Source organism: Chiloscyllium punctatum, chromosome 22 (genome assembly GCF_047496795.1).
Source record: "Chiloscyllium punctatum isolate Juve2018m chromosome 22, sChiPun1.3, whole genome shotgun sequence".
Lineage (NCBI taxonomy): Eukaryota > Metazoa > Chordata > Chondrichthyes > Orectolobiformes > Hemiscylliidae > Chiloscyllium > Chiloscyllium punctatum.
Window position 1 is genome coordinate 84,458,691 of NC_092760.1, and position 22,609 is coordinate 84,481,299.

The 22,609-nt window shown below is 40.2% G+C and overlaps 1 protein-coding gene across 8 annotated transcripts in view; it reads right to left on the reverse strand.

The window, feature by feature from the left end:
- gas2a (growth arrest-specific 2a) overlaps positions 1–22,609 on the reverse strand; it is a 257,222-nt gene that overhangs the window by 172,939 nt on the left and 61,674 nt on the right. For 2 of the 8 annotated variants that reach the window (XM_072592740.1, XM_072592743.1), the window contains exon 3: positions 6,294–6,459. In XM_072592740.1, the coding sequence (XP_072448841.1) occupies positions 6,294–6,435 (142 nt within the window). In that variant the 5' untranslated portion in view covers positions 6,436–6,459. The other 6 variants (XM_072592738.1, XM_072592736.1, XM_072592742.1 and 3 more) reach the window with 6 other exon arrangements.

A 22,609-nucleotide genomic window follows, 5' to 3' on the forward strand; every position in this document is an offset into this window, starting at 1 on the left:
GGCCCACTAGCCTCTATTCATGGTGTGGGGACTATTCAGAGCAAGAGGAACTCTTGGTATGGGAGTCTGTTATCCTGACCATTCCTTACCTTCACATCTGACTTCTAAGGGACGGTTGAAGGTTTTATTTCTCAGGACGCAACCAGGAAATTACTGCCACCCAAAAAAAGTAAAGACCTGACACATCTGGAACTCTACCATTGTCTAAGAAGGTGTATGTCTCCCATCAGATTCACAGTGGGAGACAGAGCAAATCTGCAAGGAATTTCCTACATTAAAAGGTAATTAGCCAATCATAGAAATCTGTAATACAACATAAAATATAACATTAAAGAATACAATTATACATGTGGAAATGCAAAGCATCTCTGAAGAGAAGGCAGGTTGTAATATTTGTACATATGTCTTTCCTTCAGTCGACCCTGGAATTCTGATTTTATCTGGAACCATTTTTCTCAGGACTTTCACTTATGATTTTAAAAGTTATACTGCATGTGGTCAAGTCATTTTTATGGGAAATAAGGTTTAAAGTGCATAGTTTTAAGGACAAATTTTCTGAAAAATATATATGAGCTGGTAAATGACATGGGGATGCCACCTCAGGAGGATCAACTGTGCTAAATCAACCAATTATTTGAAATGAGAATTTGCAAGTAATAAGCTTGTCCAGAGGCCTGCAGCCTTCATTTTAAGCACCAAAGAGTTTGCTTTGGGCTTTCTTACAGGGCGTAGACCATAGATCATAGACTATAAGATATAGGAGCAGAATTAGGCCATTTAGCCCATTGAGTCTGCTCCAAAATTTGATTATGGCTGATATATTTCTCAACCCCCATTCTCCTGCCTTTTTCCTGCAACCTTTGATTCCCTTACCAATCAAGAACCTATCTATCTCTGTCTTAAATACACTCAAAGTCTTAGCCCTCATTGCTTTCTGTGATAATGAGTTTCACAGATTTGCCACCCTCTGGTTGAAGAAATTCCTCTTCACCTCAATTCTAAGAGTTTTCCCTTCAATCTGAGGCTGTGGCCTCAGTCCTCGTCTCTCCTATTAGTGGAAACATCCTCTCCACATCCACTCTATCCAGACCTCTCAGTAGTCTGTAGGTTTCAATGAGATCACTCCTCATCCTTCTAAACTCCATTGAGTACAGATCCAGAGTCCTCAACTGCTCCTAATATATAAAGCCCTTTATCCTCAGGATCATTCTTGCAAATCTTCTCTGCACATCCTCCAACACCAGCATTCCTTGCTTAGATTAAGCACCCAGAACTGCTCACAATATTTGAAATGCAGTCTGACCACAGCCTTATACAGCCTCAGCCGTACATTTCTGCTCTTGCATTATAGCCCTCCTGAAATGCAACAATCTGAAGCCTTAAATGTAGCACTGGCGAATTGCTCAGAATTTAACTGCAAAATCTCCGATGTACTGGAGAAATTTGTAATTGGCTTAGGAGTGTATTTCATCAGCTGCCTTCAGGCAGGTCCTATCTGGAGCCAGTAAGTGTCCAATGTTAGGGCACTGTTGTGGATCAGACTGAACCGCCTCAAAACATTCAGAAGATTGTCTAGACCCTAACATTGTCTTACTTTAAGGTAAATGTAAGGTGTTGCATTCCAGATGCAATTTCTTGGTCACATTACCAGATTTAAAGCAAAACACACTTTGTTCATCCACTATTGTTAAAATGCAACAAATGAAAGAAGGAATTGAAATAATATAACTCTATTGGAATACTTAACAGAATACTAGATACAGCAACTATTGCTAATTAACTATTCCCATAAACACAACTTTGGCAAAAATCTAATTCAGAAAACAGGAAGTCTCAAATGCAGCTGTCTCAAACTGCAGAAAGAAAACCCCCAGCTTTTGACTGTAACCAAGAAAGAGAAAAAAAATGCTTCCACTTCTTCAAAACTCCAACAGCAGCTGCCAAAAGCTAAAACTGAAAATCCTGGTTCTATGGGAGTTTGATCATATCCATTCAGGCTGCTTCTATTGTTCCAACTTTAAAAAGGAACATGATCTCACAAACTGTTTACTCTAGTGGCTCTGGTAGACTGCTCATTACCTCTGCCTTGAAACCTCTTTTTTAAAAAAAGGACAAAATACACCTCTTAAAGCAACAGTATCATCACAGATACCAAACAGATAGTAGGCTGGATTGGACCCTGTATTAACCAATGAGATAGAACGAATTACTAACCACTTGTGCAAATGTCCCGGGGTTACAGTGACCATAACATGAATGAGTTTTACATACAGTTTAAAGAAAAGAAATGTGGGAATTAATTTAAACAACAGCAATTATGGGGGCAGTGAACTGGCATTGTAGCTTAAGGGATTGGACAATAGAGATTTAATGGGAAACATTAAAGGGATATTTCAGATAGCACAGAACAGAGATATATATATACTCCACCAAATATGAAAAAGTCAAATATACTTTCAATCTCAAAGAAAAGACATTAATTGTGAAGATATGCTGCAGGTCAGAATGTTAGGGTGAATACAAAATACAACAATGAATTAAAATATAAGTAAGAGAAGAAAAATGAGAATACAAGAGAAATGTTGCCCAAAAAACCAAGAAAACAGCTAAGAGACATTTCTTCCAATATTTAAAAAAGAGTTAACAAATTAAGTTTTGGTCTTATAGAAAATAAATTGAGGGAATTAATAATAGAGGATGAAGAAATGGCAGAGGAATTGAATATATATTTTGCAATAGTATCCTTTCTAAAGGATACAATGATGTCCTAGAAATAGATGTAAATCAGGAATTGAAAGCAAGGGAGAAACTCAATAAAATTACAATTTATTAAGGAGTACTGAGTCAGCTGTCAGAAATTTGACAAGTCCCCAGGTCTTGATGGATTTCATTCGAGGATCTTAAAAGAAGTAGCCAGTGAAATAGTTGATGCATTGATTTTAATTTTCTAAAACACATTGCTTTTGGGGAAGGTTCCATTAGATTGAAAAATAGCTAATAAACTCCTTTATTCAAAAAAAGGAGGGAGCCAGAAAGCAGAAAGCTACAGGCCAGTTATGTAAATGTCTGTGATAGGGTAAATGTTGGAAGATATTATTTTTAAAATTGTAACAGAATGCTTGAAAAAGTTTTGGTAATTGGACAGCCAACACGGTTATGTCAAAGGGAATTCATATTGAGTGAATTTATTGGAGTTATTTGAAAATGGAACTTATGCTGTAAATAAAGGGAAAATCAATGGATGTATTATATTTAGATTCTCAGAAGATATTGAATAAGGTGCCACATCAAAGGATACTGCAGAAAATAAATTGTCATGGCTTTAGGGGTGACATGTTGGCAAATGTAGAAGGTTAGCTGACAAACAGGAAGCAGAGAATTGAAATAAATGGGTATTTTCTCGGCTGGCTGGATGTCACAGTGGTGTGTTACAGAGATTGGTGATGGGACCTCAACTTTACAATTTATACAAATGACGTGGTGATGTGTCCATTGGCCTGGTAGCTACATTTGCTGATAATACAAAGATAAATAGGAGAGTCTGTGAATAGTACATAAGGAGCATGCAAATGGATACTGAAGTTTAAGCAAGTTGGCAAAGATCTAGCAAATGGAGTATAATGAGGGAATGTGAGAAATCCTTAATTTTGGGAGAAGAATAAGAAAAGATCTTGAGTGAGAGATTGCAGGGATCTGAGATGCAGTGAGATCTGAAACACTAACAGAGATTACATAAAAGAAACTGAGAAGGAGCTAACGTTTTGAGTCCGGTGATTCTTCATCAGAACTGAATCTGAAGAAGGGTCACTGGACTCAAAGCATTAATTCAAAACTTTGCTTTCTTTTCACAGATGCTGCCAGACCTGCTAAGTTTCTCCAGCAATTTATGCTTTGTTTCAGATCTCCAGTAGCAGCAGTTCTTTGTTTTATTGCAGAGAAACTTGTGGGTCTTCGTGCATGAATTGCAGAGGTTTAACTTGCAGATGCAGTGAGTACTCAGGAAATGTTAATAGAAAGGTACATTGGAGAATTGACTTCAAGAATGGGGAGGTAATACTTCAGTTAGACAGGGCATTCGTGCAATCACATGTGGAGTACTGTGTACAGTACTGGTCACTACACTTGTGGGAGGATATTAATGCATTGGAAGCAGTTCAGTGAAGGTTTACTAGACTAATGCCTGGAATTAGCAGATTGGCTAATAAGGTGAGGCAAGACAGGCTGGGCCTGTATCCTCTGGCTTTTAGAAGAGTCAGTTGCAATTTAATTTCAATACATAAAATTACATATAATTGAGTTATATAAGTTATTAAGTGACTGACTGGGTAGAGGAGGAAAAGACGTTTCCTTTTCTGGGAGGACCTAGAACTAGGGGTATTTTAAAAACAAAGGGTCACTCTTTTAAGACAGAGATGAAGAAAAAAATTCACTAAGTGTCATGAGTGTTTGGAATTCCCTTCCTCTTAAGGCTGTGGATGCAGAACCTTTACATATTTTTCAGGCAGCGGTAGGTAGGTTCTTGATAACCAAGGGATAAAAGATTATTGAGGCGAATGTAGGAATGTAAAGTTGCAGTCAAAATCAGATCAGCCATGATATCATTGAATAGAAAAACAGACACAAACGGCTAAGTGGCCTACTTTTGTTCCCTATTTCTATACTTGTTTAAATCTGTACATGGCAAAATAAAAGAGAAAAGTAAAAGCATCCTTCGTCATTTTCCAAAGCCAATGGTCAGTCTGTCATAGAGTCATAGAGATGTACAGCACAGAAACAGACCCTTTGGTCCAACTCAGATATCCTAACTTAATCCAGTCCCATTTGGCAGCACTTGGCCCATATTCCTCTAAACCTTTCCTATTCAAACACTCATCCAGGTGCCTTTTAAAATCTGTAATTGTACCAGTCTCCACCACTTCCACTGGCAGCTCATTCTATACATGCACCACCCACTACGTGAAAACATTCCTCTTTACATCCCATTTATATCTTTTATATCTTTTCCTTTGCACCTTAAACCTATGCCCTCTAGTTCTGGACTCCACCCCCCATGGAAAAGACCTTATTAATTTATCATATCCATGCCCCTCATGATTTTATAAACCTCTATAAGGTCACCCTTCAACCTCTGATGCTCTCAGGAGAACAGCTCCAGCCTATGCAGCATCCCTTGGTAGCTCTCCAATCTTGGCAACATCCTTGTAAATCTTTTCTGCACCCTTTCAAGTTTCACACTATCTTTCTGAAAGGAAGGAGTCCAGAATTGCATGCAATATTCCAAAAGTGGCCTAACCAATGTCCTGTACAGCTGCAACATGATCTCCCACTCCAAGAATCAATGCTCTGACCAATAAATGAAAGCACACCAAATGTCATCTTCACTATCCTATCTACCTGTGCTCTGCTTTCAAAGAACTATGGACCTACTACAGGTGGAGATTAATTTAAGAATACTGTAACAAAAAGCCTGGAGATCCTGGGTATACTGCAGGCAGAAAGCTCACAAAACAAGTCTTCACTGCTTTCTAATCTTCACCTGTAATGAAGGATGCTGGTGGCCAAATGCAAGGCAGAGAAAAATCTGCTTTCCAGTCTTCCCCACCAACTCAATGGTTGACCTTAGACCTTTAAAAGCACATGCATCATAATGACTTGTGCATGGATGCTTCTTCAAGATGGAAACCATTGTCCAAAACTCTGAAACTTGCAAGTTAACTACACTGTAAATGTTAATAAAACAAGTAGACTTGCCAATGACATTCTTCACACATAAACAAGAATTTAGAGTGTATAACTTTACTCAGTTTTTCAAGACAAAAAGACTTGGTGATTTTACCGATAATGTGTAAGACCTATAGATATACAAATTGAACTCCATAAAAAATGAATGAGGCACGGGATCTGGTGTAGCACAAATCTAAACTACAATATTCAATTTAATGACTCAGGCTTGCTACCAAAATAATTCTACAAAAGTAAGTTAAAAATTCTAACTAATTATGTGATATGTGTATATTTAGAATTAAAAATCAAACTATACATTGGAAATATAGAACGATGTAAAGATTCAACTACCACCAAGACTATTGTAAAAATAGAATCCATTTCTGGAACAAACCAGATGAATGACTAGGATATTTCCTCTGCAATATTTTAGTATGTTTACACTGTACTTCACATAAGCAGATATTATTCTGGGAGAGTTCTGCTCAATTACTGGACTGTTTTTAACAAGGTTAAAATAGTTCAATCTTCAACAATTATCTGAATTAACATTAAAAGTGTAATCTTACCTAGTAAATTTGTCAACCATAGAGCCAAGTCTTCCTTCATTGGTAATAAACTAGCTTCATGCCTGCTCGCCAGCCACTGACTATATTGATGCACATCAGACAGGCTTGGCCCCGGCTCCTTTGGGCTGAATGTGCTGCACATCTTTTCTTATCCACTTGTTCTTATCTAGTAGGAAAGAAAAATAAAGTGTCCATGATGCTGTAGAAAGGACAACAGGTGATGATGTGCCATGCACAAACTTTATTTTTGTTCAGAAATATTCTACTCCTTATTTCTCAATAGTTGAAATGAATGCAAAAACAAAGAAGCAAAAAAAGGCATATTGATTCCAACGTAACATAGCATAAATTACGATTAGACTCACTCATAGTAAAGAATCGTGCATCTGATTTCAGCATTAACTTGACAATCAAAAAAGGTTTACATCATTTTTTTAAAAAGAATCAAACTACTTATTTTAAGTGGATACAATATTTTTAAGTTTTTAATGCAGTATTTTAAGTTTTACCGTGTTCCCAAACAGCAGGATTTGGCTACATATAACACTAACAATGTCGCTTGCAAAAGAAACTTCCAGTTAGGCTGTTTTTCCTGTTCCAGAACAGTCTTTTTTGTACCTGAATGTGAGCTTACATCTCAAGTTCGAAGCAGCATTATCAAAAACAGTGACCTGGTTTAGTACAGTTTACAGCATGCCTAATGGCATGCAGCAGTCTGTTCCTTTTTCAACAGGATTGTAAGACATAATCACTCCCCTCGAAACGAACAGTGGGTTTTTACATAAGACTGCACAGTACAGCATTCATTCCATCTTCTCAGGAAGGAGCAGTGTTACAATGTTTGGTCTCATCAGTAATTTAAGCTATCAAACTGATATTTACAAAAGCGTTACACATGAAAGAAGCAAGCAATCATAGAGGCATCTGCAATTGCTTCAGCACTTCTTTCAATAATTCGTCTATCTTTGACATTAGAACCGTCTGTATACACAGAATAAATCCAAGTTAAGCTTCCCCAGAGTAATTGGGTGATGATTAGCAACACAATGCACTGAAATTACTGTTATATTACAATTGGTATGATGTTGAAATAATAATCTGACATTTTGGAGGATTCATTGGGCAAAATGAATACAACGTTTTGTTTTAATCTCTCGCTCGACCTTTCCTCATAAGCGCAACAACGTTGCAGCACTTTCAATTTGACGTTTCACGCAAACAAAAAAAATTACAAAACAATTCAGTGTTTAAGAATTAACATCCAAATAAAATACAGTGTGAAGGATTCCCAAAGCGATATCAAAACATCGACTGTAGTTACACAGTAGGATACCTCGTACGTTTTCATTTACTTGGGGCTAAAATTATACATTCTCAATTGTTTCGAATTATAAATTCGCACTGTGATTAGCTTCATGATACGCAAAAATGCCGCCTTTTATCGTGTTTTATTACTGTAGTGCCGTGGAAGCTCATCATTGCAGGCGAAACACTGCAGTGCTCCTCACCCGGTACAAGCGGCTCTGTTCTGGATCTTTCAGTCTCTTTCTCCTGCAATGCTACACTCTGCCGTTCGATCTTCTCGTGTGCACGTGTGAATCAAGCAACACTTTTCACAATCGGTCTCCTGCATGACGAATCCTTCAATTCGTTAAGTGTGCGTCTTATTTTGAAGCATCCCAGTCGCGCGGATGAGAATTGGAGCACAAGACATTTCTTATACAATCACATCGTCCTGTCAAACAAGAACGGTCATCAGTGACTAGAAACACATATCCGCTACCAAACACACTATCAAAGATTTATCCCTGAAACGCGAATTGATTTCAACATCTGGCAAAATCAGGTTATTCGAACATTGCTTTCATATATTGCTTTTCCTTTGTTGACGGTAGACAGATATATAATATTTTATTCATGTAAGTTGCATGATACTGGGTTTTATACTAACTGACACTTAATTTGGCCGTGCATAAAACAAAGACATTAACAACGAAATCGCTGTCCTGGTTTCAATTCTTGTGCTAAATTTTATCTTACTTTATTTTGATTTTGTTTCCAAAAAAAAAGATCTCAAGGTCTGGTACAGAATTTTGATTTAGTTATCTTGGAACAATAGATCAAGTAATTGACAACGTGCCTGTAATTCGTGGTTATGTGTTTAACACTGGTGTCTGGGGTTACATAGCTGCCTGGCACGATGAGTGATTCAGATGGTCCGGAAAGAGCTTTCAGTCACATTTTGAGGACCAGCAGTGGTGGCCTCAAAACATTCTTCCCTCACCAATTTGTGGTATTTGTGGGCTCATATATTGCACAAAATGGCTGCTACTTCCTGACATAAAAATAATTGACAAATTTTGAAAGCAGTTGCTTGGAATAGAGGGCTTTGAGAGAAAGCACAGCTCCAGATCATTCTTTTTTTAAAAAGATTTCACTGAAACTACGGTGTTTATTCATATCATAGAGGTTTAAGAAATAAATGCTTCACTGTCATCCAATCAACATTCCATCACACTTTTACCCATGTGACATTATATTACAGTGACCAATTTAACTGTGGAAATGTTTCCTGAGCAGTCATAGTCACAGGGTCGTACAGTGTGGAAACAGAACCTTCGATCCAACCAGTCCATACCAACAATAATCTCAAACTAAAGTAGTCCCACCTGCATGCCCATATCCCTCCAAACAGTTCTTGTTCATGTACTTATCCAAAAGTCTTTCAAACGTTGTAACTGTACCTGCATCCACTACTGCCTCTGGAAGTTCACAAATCACAAAGTCTTTTAGAACAGTGGGTACTACTAATGGAGTCGTGACCATTTAAATAACATGTATCTCTACCAGGGTTGGTAGCCATCATGTTCTGAGTATTTAGAGACATACAGCCATAGAGTCATACAGATGTACAGCATGAAAATAGATCCTTTGGTCCAACTCGTCCATGCTGACCATATATCTTAAATTAATGTAGTCCCATTTGTCAGCATTTGGCCCATTTCCCTCTAAACCCTTCCTATTTATATACCCACCCAGATGTATTTTAACTTGTACCAGCCTCCACCACTTTCTCTGGCAGCTCATTCCACACACACACCATCCTCTGCGTGAAAGAGTTGCCTCTTAGGTCCCCTTTAAATCTTTCTCCTCTTACCCTAAATCTATGCCCTCCAGTTTTGGACTCCCACCCACCCCCCCCCCCCCTCCGCAGGGAGAAGACTTTGTCTATTTACCCCATCCACGCCTTTCATGATTTTATGAATCTCTATAAGGTCACCCGTCAGCCTCCAATGCTCCAGGGAAAACAGCCCAGCCTATTCAGTCTTTCCCTATAGCCCAAACCGTCCAACCCTGGCAACATCCTTATAAATCTTTTCTTTCAAGTTTCACAATATCCTTCCGAAAGCAGGGAAACAAGAATTGCAGGCAGTATTCCAAAGGTTGCCTAACCAATATCATATAGAGCAGCAACATGACCTCCCAAATCCTATACTCAATGCACTGACCAATAAAGGAAAGCATACCAAATGCCTTCCTCACTATCTTATAAAAAAAGGATAGACCAGGTCTAAAAGTTGAAGTTCTAAATTGGAGAAAGGCCAATTTTGACGGTATTAGGCAAGAACTTTCGAAAGCTGATTGGAGGCAAATGTTCACAGGTAAAGGGACGGCTGGAAAATGGGAAGCCTTCAGAAATGAGATAACAAGAATCCAGGGAAAGTATATTCCTGTCAGGGTGAAAGGGAAGGCTTGTAGGTATAGGGAATGCTGGATGTCTAAAGAAATTGAGGGTTTGGTTAAGAAAAAGAAGGAAGCATATGTCAGGTATAGACAGGATAGATCGAGTGAATCCTTAGAAGAGTATAAAGAAAGTAGGAGTATACTTAAGAGGGAAATCAGGAGGGCAAAACGGGCACATGAGATAACTCTGGCAAATAGAATTAAGGAGAATCCACAGGGTTTTTACAAATATATTAAGGACAAAAGGGTAACTAAGGAGAGAATAGGGCCCCTCAAAGATCAGCAAGGCGGCTTTTGTGAGGAGCCGCAGAAAATGGGGGAGATACTAAATGAATATTTTGCATCAATATTTACTGTGGAAAAGGATATGGAAGATATAGACTGTAGGGAAATAGATGGTGACATCTTGCAAAAAGTCCAGATTACAGAGTAGGAAGTGCTGGATGTCTTGAAATGGTTAAAGGTGGATAAATCCTGAGGATGTGATCAGGTGTACCCAGAATTCTGTGGGAAGCTAAAGAAGTGATTGCTGGGCCTCTTGCTGAGATATTTGTATCATCGATAGTCACAGGTGAGGTGCCAGAGGATTTGGAGGTTGGCAAACGTGGTGCCACTGTTTCAGATGGGCAGTAAAGACAAGTCAGGGGACTATATACCAGTGAGCCTGACCTTGGTGGTGGGCAAGTTGTTGGAGGGAATCCTGAGGGACAGGATGTACATGTATTTGGAAAGGCAAGGACGGCTTTGTGCATGGGAAATCATGTCTCACAAACTTGATTGAGCTTTCTGAAGAAGTAACAAAGAAAATTGATGAGGGCAGAGCAGTAGATGTGATCTAGATGGACTTCAGTAAGGCGTTCAAGAAGATTCCCCATGGGAGACTGGTTAGCAAGGTTACATCTCATGGAATACAGGGAGAACTAGCCATTTGGATATAGAACTGGCTCAAAGGTAGAAGACAGAGGGTGGTGGTGGAGGGTTCTTTTTCAGACTGGAGGCCTGTGACCAGTGGAGTGCCACAATAATCGGTGCTGGGTCCTCTACTTTTTGTCATTTACATAAATGATTTGGATGCAAGCATAAGAGGTACAGTTAGTAAGTTTGCAGATGACACCAAAATTGGAGGTGTAGTGGACAGCGAAGAGAGTTACCTCAGATTACAACAGGATCTTGACCAGATGGGCTAATGGGCTGAGAAGTGGCAGATGGAGTTTAATTCAGATAAATGCGAGGTGCTGCATTTTGGGAAAGCAAATCTTAGCAGCACTTATACACTTAATGGTAAGGTCCTAGGGAGTGTTGCTGAACAAAGAGACCTTGAAGTGCAGGTTTATAGCTCCTTGAAAGTGGAGTCACAGGTAGTTAGGATAGTGAAGAAGGTGTTTGGTATGCTTTCCTTTATTGGTCAGTGTACTGAGTACAGGAGTTGGGAGGTCATGTTGCAGCTGTACAGGATATTGGTTAGACCACTGTTGGAATATTGCGTGCAATTCTGGTCTCCTTCCTATCGGAAAGATGTTGTGAAACTTGAAAGGGTCCAGAAAAGATTTACAAGGATGTTGCCAGGTTTGGAGGATTTGAGCTATAGGTAGAGGCTGAACAGGCTGGGGCTGTTTTCCCTGGAGCATCAGAGGCTGAGGGGTGACTTTATAGAGGTTTACAAAATTATGAGGGACATGGATAGGATAAATAGACAAAGTCTTTTCCCCGCGGTGGGGAAGTCCAGAACTAGAGGGCATAGGTATAGGGTGAGAGGGGAAATATATAAAAGAGACCTAAGGGGCGACGTTTTCACGCAGAGGGTGGTACGTGTATGGAACGAGCTGCCAGAGGATGTGGTGGAGACTGGTACAATTGTAACATTTAAGAGGCATTTGGATGGGTATATGAATATGAAGGGTTTGGAGGGATATGGGTCGGGTGCTGGCAGGTGGGACTAGATTGGGTTGGGATATCTGGTCAGCATGGACAGGTTGGACCAAACGGTCTCTTTCCATGCTGTACATCTCTATGACTCTATACCTACAACTCAACTTTCAAGAGCAATGAATGTGCACTGCAAGGTCTCTTTGTTCAGTGACACTCTCCAGGACTCTCCAGTGACACTCTCCATTAAGTGTATAAATCCTGCCCTGATTTGCTTTCCCAAAATGCATCACCTCACATTTATCAAAATTAAACGTCATCTGTCACTCTTCGGCCTATTGGTCCATCTGATCAAGATCCCATTCTATTCTGAGGTAACCTTCTTCGCTGTCCGCCAAGTAGTAACTGGTCTATTGTTGGCAGGAAAAAGAGTTCAGCTTTGCTTCAGGGCTTACATGTCTCAAACAATTAGGAAAGTGACAGAAGTAACATGGATCACAGATCTGGTAGACTATAGCCCATCAACCAGGATCACTTATTAATTTTCTTCATGGTATTAGCACATGGTTAAAATTAGGTTTTAGAGATTTGACTGAACACCTCAGTGAATCCACAACTGGGGGTCATACTTTTTAAATTATTGGCAAAAGAACCAGTCGAAAAATTAGGAGATTGTTTTGCTTGCAATGGGTTGTTCAAATCTGGAATGCATACCTGCACACGAAAGAGTATAAAAATCAGATGTCATGTGGACTTTCAAAAGGAGTTGGACATGAACTTGAAGAGATTTAAATTGTAGTGTTATGGAGCAAAATAACTATAAGTTATGATTGTGCAATCAAATTAGACTGCACTTTGAAGAGCTGGCACATACACAATAGGCTGAATAGACTCTTTCTGTGCTGTAAGATTCTATGATTCTGTCGTTAAAAAATCACAGGATAGATTCAAATGAAGGATAAGGGATGAAGTGAATTCAGACAGTTGAAACTGTGATGATGGTGATGACATTTTGGATTTCCTTGGTTGGATGGAAGGGAAGATTTTAAAATAAATCCAGCCCTGGTAGTTTAGATTATGTTGGCTAAGATTTTTAGTTTACTTTGTTGTTATTTCATCACTGAGTCTTAGGTTGGAATCTGTACAAACTGCTGAAATGGAAATCCCCTTCTTTTCTCTTTTAGCTCTTAGAATCCTAAATGAAATCAATTTCAATTAGGAATAGTTTCATGAGCTGAAACTGATCAAAATGTGATCAAATTCAGGATCAAATGTAATGACATAGTGGAGGGAACTTTACTGTGTATCTAAGCTGTGGCAGACTTACAACTGACCAGGAACACTCAGTCATTGCGGTTGAAGGCAAATGTTTCCGTTACACCTACACTGACGTGTTTCACCAAGAATAGCTTAACATTCAAAAATAAAATACAACTAGGACTACATTGTGGATGGATCCAAAATAATGGTGGTAGAGGCAAGTACAGTTACAACATTTAAAAGACATTTGGGTGGGTACATGAATAGGAAAGGTTTAGAGGCATATGGGCCAAACACAGGCAAATAGGAAAATTGGTTAGCACTGTTGCCTCATGACACCAGAGACATAGGTTCAATTCAAGCCAAGGGTGACTGGCTGAATGGAGTTTGCACATTCTCCCCATGTCTGCATGGGTTTCCTCTGGTTGCTCCAGTTTACTTCCACAGTCGAAAGATGTGCAGGTTAAGTAGATTCACCATGTTAAAATTGCCATGTGCAGGCTAGGTGGGCTAACTATCGTAAATATGGGGTACAGGAATAGTATAGGGGGCTCGGTCGAATGCTTTTTAGAGGGAGAGTCGATGTGTACTTGATGGACCAAATGGTCTCTTTAAGCAACGTATGCATTCTATGATTTAATTTGGGAAACTGGTTTGGCATAGACGGGTTAGACCAAAAGGTCTGTTTCCATGCTGTATGACTCTACAAATACACAAAATACTGTGGATGCTGGAAATCTAAAACCAAAACAGAAAATGCTGAAGAAATTGAATAAATGGAGTAAGTTTAATAAAAAAAGTAGCACATTAACGATATATTCTACAATTGTTGTTTTGATATTGCTAGATAAAGCAGCTGAAAATGGTTGGGCTTAAGACACTACCCTCGGACACTTGCAGATACGTCCTGGAACTTAGATGCTTCATCTCCTTTTCTATCAGGCATGACCGCAATCAGCAGAGCTTTCCACCTGATTCCCATTGACTCCAGTTTTACGAAGGCTCCTTGATACCACACTTGGGCAAGTGTGGCCTTAATATCAAGAGCAATGATTTCAAAACTACACTGGAGTTCAGCTGTTTTGTCCATGTTTCAACCAAGGCTATAATAACGCCAGGAGTTGAGTGGCCCTGTTCACGAATGTTTAATGTTCAGCAGGGTTATAAAGCATGAAGAGAAAGGATAACTTTAAAATAAAGTTTGCATGTCTAGCTAGTGAAATTTTGATGATACAAACTGGTGAATATAGCACAGAAAGGAGGTGCCAATGAGTTGATTTTGGTGGAAATGTGTGGGAGTGGATGAACCTATTTAAAAACAGCTGTATAAGTGACAGTGTAATATTGCCATTTGGCTAGTTGAATAAATAAAGGCTTGTCTATTATGGAGTTATTCAACTGAAAGTTGAATAAAATCTATGAAAATAATTGTCAATTGCAAACTAAATGTGCATGTTAAAGTGATGAGAAGAAAAAAAGACATTTGGTGAGCTGTTTGAATATTTATCTAAGCGTGGAATTGAGCGTTTCAGTTGACAACTGACATGCTGCCCGATTGGCAAGATAACAAACCGATATCATTCACCAATCAGCTCATGAAGTGCTAATAGGCAAGTCAAGCTGAGTACCACACCCTATCGCAGACCTCCAATGCCAGCCAATCAGGGGATGGAAGATTCTGTGTCCTAAAGCCTGGCAGTGGGATCCTGCTCCTCATGGTATCTCGAGGTGAGAAGGTAAATCTTTATGCCTTCTTCTTGCGAGGTATGTGTCACAGGAAGAAGGCAATTGCATCATTGGCAAATGAACCACCATTCTTGCCCATAGAGAGGCAGCTGACTGGGGAGGTGGTGAGTTGAGGCCCTAAGATGCCATTAATTGACTACTTAAGGGCCTCAATTATTGTGTTAAAAAGTACCTCTGAACCAGGAATACTGGGTTCAGATCCCACCCATTCCAGAGGTGTTTAATAACATTTCTTAACAGGTGAATGTAATATATGTAAAAATAAAAATATGTAAAAATTGTCATCTGTTGAAATAACTGCAAAGGTGGCAAGAAACAATGAGTAGCTCTTCTGGGAGAACTCATACCTGATGAGTTACTTATTTCCCGATGTTGCCTCCTCCAAGAATGGATAACTCCACCCTTTATTAAACAAATAATTAGCAGGCATTGTAAGTCTAATGGAGAGTCTCAAAAATCCAGCAGTGTGTCCCGCATGATTATCTAATCATTTTTCATCCAACACTAACCGATGTGAACTTCGTTAACCATGGTGGCATTTATGGAGTTAAAGCAGCTTTGCTAACAAAGGAATGTTCCACTCAATTTTGACATGGCAATTTGCAACAATTAGATGGTTTGTCTGAAGGGAAAACAAAGGGAGGGGGTTAAGCCATTTCATTTCAATGATAGGCATTCCATTTGAGTTGTTGAAAAATGTATTTGGCAGTTTCTTCTGAGCAGACAATTATTTAAATTGTTAGTGTTCAATACTGTGTCTAAGGTATTTAACAGCCTGCAGGCTATTCTTTTCTATTCAGTGAGTCTGGCTAAAGCCTGTGCAGAGAGCAAGTGCAAATGAAAAGGGGAAGAATATAATTGGAATCACAAGATGAAACCAGGATTAGGCTACTCAATTCCTGCAGCCTGCTCCACCATTCAATTAGATAATAGCTCCATTCCATTTATACATCTCTGCTTCATTTTCTTGATACCCTTGCATCGCAAATATCTATCCAGCCCATCCTTGAAAGCTCTAGGTACCGAGCATCCACAACCCTTTGGGGAAATTGGTTCTGGGTTTCTACCTAGCATGTAAAAAGGTATTCCTGATTTTACTGCTGAATAATATAGCTTTAATTTTGATATGATATGTTCTCGATTCCTCTATCAGAGGCATGAGTTTCTCTGCATCTACCCCTTTGAATTTATAAATTGAAACACAAGGGTAAAGTTTTGGCTGCGTCAATTTCAGGGAGCTTTCTGAGTGTTCCCTTTGTGAGTACTGGCAACTTTTCTGATGCAATTCTTCACTGCTCACCTTATTAAGGATGCATCCAAGCTCAATGCCACCACCCAAGCGCTGTTTTGTATTCAGCAGAGGTGGAAATATTCTCCAGTGTTAGGACCTTGCAACGTTCTAAGGGGCATCATAATCAACTATGCAATAGTTCAAAGGCTGCAAGTGTGTTGTTCAGTTGGAAAGGAAATGGCTGAGAGACAAGCTGCACACTGCTTCACCAACGGAACCTGAAGAGGTCCAGGTGGATAGGGCGGTGGAGAGAAAGGCCATCCACTTTTCCTCAACTGCCAGAGGAGACCATGGCACCAAACTACGGCAAACTGATTGGTGATGGCTGTGGGGGTCAATGTTGTGTTCACAACCTAGAGGAATGCACAGCAGGACAGGAAGAGAATTAATGATTTCCTGTAATCTGCAAGGATATGAGCCACTATGTTTTCTTTGCTACCTCACACTCAGGATAACTCTGCTACTCTCCTCCAATCAAGGATAATGGTCTAGCATTCTCAATATTGATAATGTGGAGATGATGTTGGACCCAGGTAGACAAAGTCATAACTCACATGACACCAGGTTATAGTTTAATAGGTTTATTTAAATTCACAAACTTTCAAAGTGCTGCTGCTTCATCAGGTGAAGTCACTTCACCTGACAAAGGAACAGTGCTCTGAAAGCTTTTGATTAAAAAAAACTGTTGGATTATAACCTGGTGTGGTGTGACTTCCGATATTCTCAATATTTTGTGGAGTATCTTCCATCAACGGCTCTTAACTACTTCAGTCTTCCAAACTACTGTCCCTTCTTATAATAAAACAAAGAACTGCAGATGCCGAAGATCTGAAACAGCAAACAGAAATTGCTGGAGGAATTCAGCAAGTCTGGCAGCATCTGTGGGAAAAAAGGAAGCAGAGTTAATGTTTCAAGTCTGGTGACTCTTCATCAGAACTATTCGTTCCTGTCCTCTGCACTTCCTACTCACTCATTTGATGTACTTTACAGTTTTTCCAGCACTTGTATCAACACTAACAGCTGTGCCAGCCACTTTCATTACACTCAATTGTTTCCTTTGTCTCATAGCAGAGAAAATGTCTCATAAAAGCACCGAAAGGTCCATGATGGGTGATGAGGTGGCTAACATTCATTTCCTCACCCCTTGAAGAGAGAATCCTTGAGCTTGCAAGCAAGGACCATGACTGCTTATATGGAAATACCAAGAAATCAAGTTGTGGCAACAAACTAAGATTCAGGAGGCTGAATTTTCCCACATTTTGGCTAAGCCTAAGAGTCAATATCAAGACATTTTAACAAAGAATAGTATAGTACAGGAACAGGCCCTTCAGCACATCAAGACTGCACTATTTTCTGTGCTCTCTCCAAAGCTTCCACATTCTTCTGTTAGTGTGGTGACCAAAACTGTACACAATAGTCCTAATGTGGTCTAACTAAAGTTCTATACAGCTGCAACATGACTGGTCAATGTTTTGTACTCTATACCCTGACTGATGAAGGCAAGCATGCACATGCCTTCTTGACCACCTTATATATTCGTGTTGCCACTTTCAAGTAACAGGGGACCTGCACACCTGGTCCCTCTGTATGCTGGTGCTATTAACGGTTCTGCCACTTACTCTGTACCTCCTTCTTATATTAGGTCTCCCAAAATACATCATCTTGTATTTGTCTGGATTTAGCTCCATCTGCCATTTCTCCACCAAAGTCTCCAGCTTATCTGTATCCTGCTGTATCCTCGAGCAATCCTGCTCACTATCTGCTTCTCCCCAATCTTTGTGTCATCCATGAATTTACTTATCAGGCCACCTACATTCTCCTTCAAATCATTTTTATATAGTACAAACAACAAGAGTCCCAGCACTGATCCCTGTCTAACACCACTGGTCATAGATCTCTAATCTGAAAAACAACCTTCCACCGCTATTTTCTGTCCTCTTTTCTAAGCCAGTCCTATATCTTACCAGCTCACCACAGATCCCACATCACTTCATCTTTTGTATCAGTCTACCATTAGGGACCTTGTCAAAAGTCTTGCTAAAGTCCAGCTAGACAGCATCTACTGTCCTACCCTCATCAATCATCTTTGTCACTTTCTCAAAAACTCAATCAAGTTTGTGACAGACGACCATTCCAACACAAAGCCATGCTGTCTAATAAGTCCATATTTTCCCACATGTGAGTACACCTTATTCCTAAGAATATTCTCCAATAATTTCCTAATACTGACATATCACTGGCCTGTACTTTCCCACATTATCACTGTTGGCCTTCTTAAATAAAGGAATAACATATTCTCTAGAAAGGGTAGGTGCACTCAAGGACAAAGGAGGGAATTTATGCGTTGAGCCAGAGGAAGTGGGTGAGATCTTTAATGATATAGTGGATGGTGAGTCTCTGGAGGGGTACTTTGATATTCTAAGGCATGGCAACATAAAAAAGGTGTTGGATACAACGATTTTGTACCAGGCCCCAGGGATTTCCCCACCTGCCCCCTGCAGCTTTCTGGGATAGGGCCCATTAGGTCCTGGGGACTAGTTTACCTTAATGCTTTTCAAAACATCCAACACCATTTTTATATTGCCATGCCTTAGAATATCAAAGTACCCCTCCAGAGACTCACCATCCACTATATCATTAAAGATCTCACCCACTTCCTCTGGCTCAACGCATAAATTCCCTCCTTTGTCCTTGAGTGCACCTACCCTTTCTCTAGCTACCCTCTAGTTCCTTTATACATTTTATATATGTATAAAATACCTTGGGACTTTCCTTATCCTGTTTGGCAAAGACATTTCATAGCCCCTTTTAGCCCTCCTAATTCTTTGTTTGAGTTCTTTCCCACTATCTTTGTGTTCTTCAATGGCTCTGTCTTCAGTTTGCTAAAGCTTATGTTTGTCTCCTTTTTCTTTTTGATTAAGCTCTCAATTTCTCTTGTTATCCAAGGTTCCAGAATTTGTGTATGGTGAAGTGTTTGTAGAGGGTTTCCCACTGTGAGCCCTGGTTGCTCTGCCCATGCAATTCTACACTCATTATTAAAAATCACACAACATCAGATTATAGTCCAACAGGTTTAATTGGAAGCACTAGCTTTCGGAGCGCTGCTCCTTCGTCAGGTGGTTGTGGAGTACACGATTGTAAGACACAACAAGTTTACAGTGTGATGTAACTGAAATTATATGTTGAAAAATACCTTGATTGTTTGTTAAGTCTCTCATCTGTTAGAATGATCATGTTAGTTTCACTTCTTTCATATGTAAATCGCAAAACGTTTTTTAAAAGTTACATTCTCAAGTGAACTTTAACAATTGGTGTCAGCCTAGATAATGTATTGAAGGTGTTAGCCCCCTGTGTGCTGCTGTCTGTGCCATAATGTTTAGACTGATTCTAATCTAAAAAATGAATTAACAGAATCTTACATGGATTCATGCAGTTTTTGAGCAAAGTACAACGTAACTCTGCAAGTACAAATTCACCCCACAAATGTATTTGTGTGTGTGCATGTGGGTTTTTCTGTGTGTGCGTTTGTGTGTGTGTGTGAGAGAGAGAGAGAGTATGTGTGTGTGTAAAGGGGTCTAAGTCTGTTAAAGGGTGCATTTGTCAGTGTGGAAGTGTGCGTATAGGAGTGTGTGTGTGTGTCTGTGTGTGTGTATATAATGCAATGGGGTCACCTGTAGTGTGACATGAACCAAAGGTCTCAGTTGAGGCCCTCCCTGTGGGTACCGAACTTAGCTATCAGCCTTTGCTCGGCCAGTTTTTGCTGCTGCCTGTCCTGAATTCTGCCTTGGGGGTTTGTCACCCGAACGTCCGAGGTCAAATATCTGGACCGCCGAAGTGTTCTCCATCTGGGAGGGAACACTCCTGTCTGTTGATTGTTGTGTGGTGCCCATTCATCTGTTGCCATAGCCTCTGCTTGGTTTCCCCAATGTACCATGCTTCAGGGCATCCTTGCCTGCAACGTATGAGATAGACAACGTTGACTGAGTCGCACGAGTACCTGCCACAGACATGGTGGGCTGAAAGCTAGTGCTTCCAATTAAACCTGTTGGACTATAACCTGGTGTTGAGTGATTTTTAACTTTGTCCACCCCAGTCCAACACCGGCATCTCCAAATCATCACCTCATTCTTGGCATTGTTTGTACACAATTTTGTGCTGAGCTGTGGAAGTCTTTTCTATTGCTGGGACCTTACAGCATTCATGCCACAGGCAACACTCTTAAACACTAGCTATACACGATTTCAAATTCTGCCAGACAGATCTGAAGTTGCCACCCACACGAATGTGCTGCTGATAGTCTGGAGGAACGTTAGAACATAAGAACTAGGAGCAGGAGTAGGCCATCCAACCCTTCCAGCCTGCTCCATCATTCAATAAGATCATGGCTAATCTTTTCATGGACTCAGCTCCACTTACCCACGCTCTCACATATGCCTTAATTCCTTTATTTTTCAAAATAAAACTACCTTAGCTTTAAAAGCATTTACTGAAGTAGCGTCAACTACTCTCCTGCAACATGTAGCAACGCTGCAAAAAGATTATTGATCTTCTGCACTCTACAAAAGAAAATACCACCATCCTCTCTGTGACCTCACACTCCAACTTGCCACCTCCCCCAAGGCTCATGTTCTATCGCTCTTAATAGTTTATAACATACAATCGTACTCAGCATCTTCCCTCAGTGGTTTTCACAAAACTCCAATCCCCTCAAAATACAAATCTTTCCTGCCCTGTATGCTTCCTATTAACTCATTTGTGATACTTCACCATCTTCCTAACTGAGGATAGGTCAACTCTCTGACTGACCAGAATCATCCATCAGTTTACAGGTTTGGTTGCATGTAATGGAATCAGTTTAGCTCAGTTGGCTGGATTGTTGGTTTTTAGAGCAGTGCGATGCCAACAGTGTGGGTTCAAATCCCATTACCAGTTTGAGGTTACCATGCAGCACTCTCAACCTCTTCCCTCGCCTGAGGTCTGGTAGCCCTCAGGTTAAATCACCACCAGTTGCTCCTCTCTAATGAAAGAGCAGCCCCAATGATCTGATAAGACTATGGTGACATAACACAAGTATATCAGGTAGGCTGATGCCACAAGCTGTAGCTGTCAAATTGACACACACAATGATTCCTGATGAAGGGTTTATGCCAGCAACATCGATTCTCCTGCTCCTCTGGTGCTGCCTGACCTACTGTTCTTATCCAGTACCACACTCTCGACTCTGACTCCAGCATCTACAATCATCGGTTTCTCCACAATGCAGTTTACCAACATTTCCAACACCTTGACTGTTCAATGCTAGCAAAGTTGTTTAGCTTTGTCTGCATAAAAGATGACAAAGCAAAGCAACGCAGAGATGCTGTGAGCCTCCAAGTAACAACAAAATAAGTGAATGCTTAAAAAGCAGCCTGACAGCAGCATTCCAAAAGAATGTATTGTTGAGCTCCAAAGTACTGTATAGAAATGCAAACTTTTATTATAAGTTAGTCCAAGATATGCCTCGATGATGTGGAGAAGCTGGTGCTTTGAATATGAGGACCAAGGGTGTCGGCATAGAGCACTCCCTGACATGTTGGGGAAAGCTGGCCAGGACGAAGGCCTGGAGAAGACACTGGTGACCTTTAGAAAGGTTACCACACTGAATTTCAATTTACGAGTTGGCACCATTTAGTTTCTCACTGCTTCTTGGGAAAATTGAATATAAATTGGGTGAGATTAGCTAATAATGAGATGTTAATGCTTACCAGTGAGATTCTCATCCAGCTGTTGAAACCTTAAAGGGAATATCAGACATTTTCTTCTCAATGGACTGCACTGAGAAAGTGAGGACTACAGTTGCTGGAGGTCAGAGTCGAGAATGTGGTGCTGGAAAAGCACAGCAGGTCAGGCAGCATCTGAGGAGCAGGAGAATCGATGTTTTGGGCATAAGTCCTTCATCAGGGCTTTTCTTCTCAATGTTAAGAATATTATTTTTATATTTTTCACAATACTCTCTCAACTTTCTCACCGTGGTCCACATTGTTCCAATGCTATAAAAACTCTACGTATTGTGATGTGCTATGCTACTTTCCCATTACCATCTCTGTGGACTCAATGTTAATTTGCTCAAGTGTCCACCCCCTATTGCACAAATTATTCCCTCTTTTGTCTTATACACTTACTTACTGATTAGATTAGATTAGATTACTTACAGTGTGGAAACAGGCCCTTCGGCCCAACAAGTCCACTCCGCCCCGCCGAAGCGCAACCCACCCATACCCCTACATCTACCCCTTACCTAACACTACGGGCAATTTAGCATGGCCAATTCACCTGACCTGCACATCTTTGGACTGTGGGAGGAAACCGGAGCACCCGGAGGAAACCCACACAGACACGGGGAGAACGTGCAAACTCCACACAGTCAGTC